This window comes from Coenobita brevimanus, chromosome 117 (genome assembly GCF_032717465.1).
Source record: "Coenobita brevimanus isolate Jiangsu-jjx chromosome 117, ASM3271746v2, whole genome shotgun sequence".
Lineage (NCBI taxonomy): Eukaryota > Metazoa > Arthropoda > Malacostraca > Decapoda > Coenobitidae > Coenobita > Coenobita brevimanus.
Window position 1 is genome coordinate 4,374,080 of NC_137070.1, and position 1,654 is coordinate 4,375,733.

General features: G+C 48.1%; 1 protein-coding gene across 1 annotated transcript; it reads left to right on the plus strand.

Annotated features, from left to right (window-relative positions):
• Nucleotides 1-204: 204 nt before the first annotated feature.
• Nucleotides 205-516, plus strand: LOC145419168 (histone H4-like). The gene has a single exon (XM_080287407.1). It carries the CDS (start codon nt 205-207, stop codon nt 514-516), a length of 312 nt encoding a protein of 103 aa, XP_080143533.1.
• The last annotated feature ends 1,138 nt before the right edge of the window (nt 517-1,654 follow it).

A 1,654-nucleotide genomic window follows, 5' to 3' on the forward strand; every position in this document is an offset into this window, starting at 1 on the left:
TACGACACCTCTCTAGGATTGGCCTCCTGAGAGCTGGGGTGGGGCCTAGGCCTGAAATCAAGGTTAGATGGATAAGGTTCGTACTTGCACGACCGACACAGGGTTATATAAGGGTGGTTGGCGAGCGGAGTCGTCATTATTGTTGGTGCTGGGAGCGGAGCGGACACTCACTACTACTGGGTCTGAGCAGCAGCTGTAGACACTATGACTGATCGAGGCAAAGGCGGCAAGGGTCTGGGCAAGGGAGGCGCCAAGCGACACCGCAAGGTGCTTCGTGACAACATCCAGGGCATCACCAAGCCTGCCATCCATCGTCTGGCTCGTCGTGGCGGCGTGAAGCGTATCTCGGGCCTGATCTACGAGGAGACCCGCGGTGTTCTCAAGGTGTTCCTCGAGAACGTGATTCGCGATGCTGTCACCTACACTGAGCACGCCAAGCGCAAGACCGTGACCGCCATGGACGTGGTGTACGCCCTGAAGAGACAAGGGCGCACCCTTTACTGCTTCGGCGGTTAAGAGGGTGCGTGCATAACTGCATGGCACTATTCCACCTAGCCACGGCAAAGCACACAACAACCATCACCACCCCCGGACCTCTTTTAGAGGTCCACACCTAATTTCTGTGAAAGAGAATGAATGAAGGCATAGTAGTATAAGTAAATGCAGACGTTGAGCAGGTTAGCTAGCACCAAAATTATTATTATTTTTTTTTTTTTTAATGTAACGGATAGGAAGACATGTAATGCAACCCAACCAACTCTTACCACATCTAACATAACCAACCCTAACCTACCTGAACCATACCAAACCTCCCTCTCTCTCTCTCTCTCTCTCTCTCTCTCTCTCTGGCAGTTTAAAAAAAAAAAAAAAAATTGGGGGGTTAGGCAACTGTCAGTTTTGCTTCTACATCTTCTAATTTTAATGGACGTCTGCATACACATACATTATCACTTATTTTGCTGGGCCATTGCTTTCTCTGTCCCTCTGATCTCCCCCCCCCATTTCAGGAAAGCTTTCTCCATACCTATCAGGGCAATTTCCATCCTGTTGCGAGAGCATCTCCTCTGCTGTGCTCCGGGAGTCGCCTCCATAAATCGTGAAGGCAAATTCCACTATTCCAAGGTATTTCTGCCTTCATATGCACGAGCAGCAAACTTGAAGGATGCACCTAGAGAATAGAAGACACAGTCACGTCAGTGAGGCACCACCCACACAGTGCATGATATGAATGCCTAAGTGTTAGACAGAATGTCTGCATATGAACAAGTTATCCCTTGAATTTGTCGCTGTCACGGCCGTTTTCTCTAAGTGCCAAAACCCACCAATCACCCATCGTACAAGCATTGCATCAACCGCTGAGGCCTGAAATCAAATTTAAATGGATCCGGTTGGTACTTGCACGACCGCTAGTGCATTACATAGAAGAGGTGGTCGACAAGGTGGCTGACACTCGCCTCCCAACAGTTTCACTAAGCAGGCCTTCACCGGAGCTCGCAGTTCGATGGCTGCTGCTGCTGCTGATGATGATGATGATGATGATTATTATTAATCTTGATGATGATGATGATGATGATGATGATGATGAATGAATGAATGGATGGATAGATGGATGAATAGATAGATTGTGGTTTTTGATTTTATAGGAACTAGTTGT

Bases quoted from the DNA above. Each gene is read 5' to 3' on its own strand.
- LOC145419168 (XM_080287407.1), top strand. From the start codon at position 205: ATGACTGATCGAGGCAAAGGCGGCAAGGGTCTGGGCAAGGGAGGCGCC.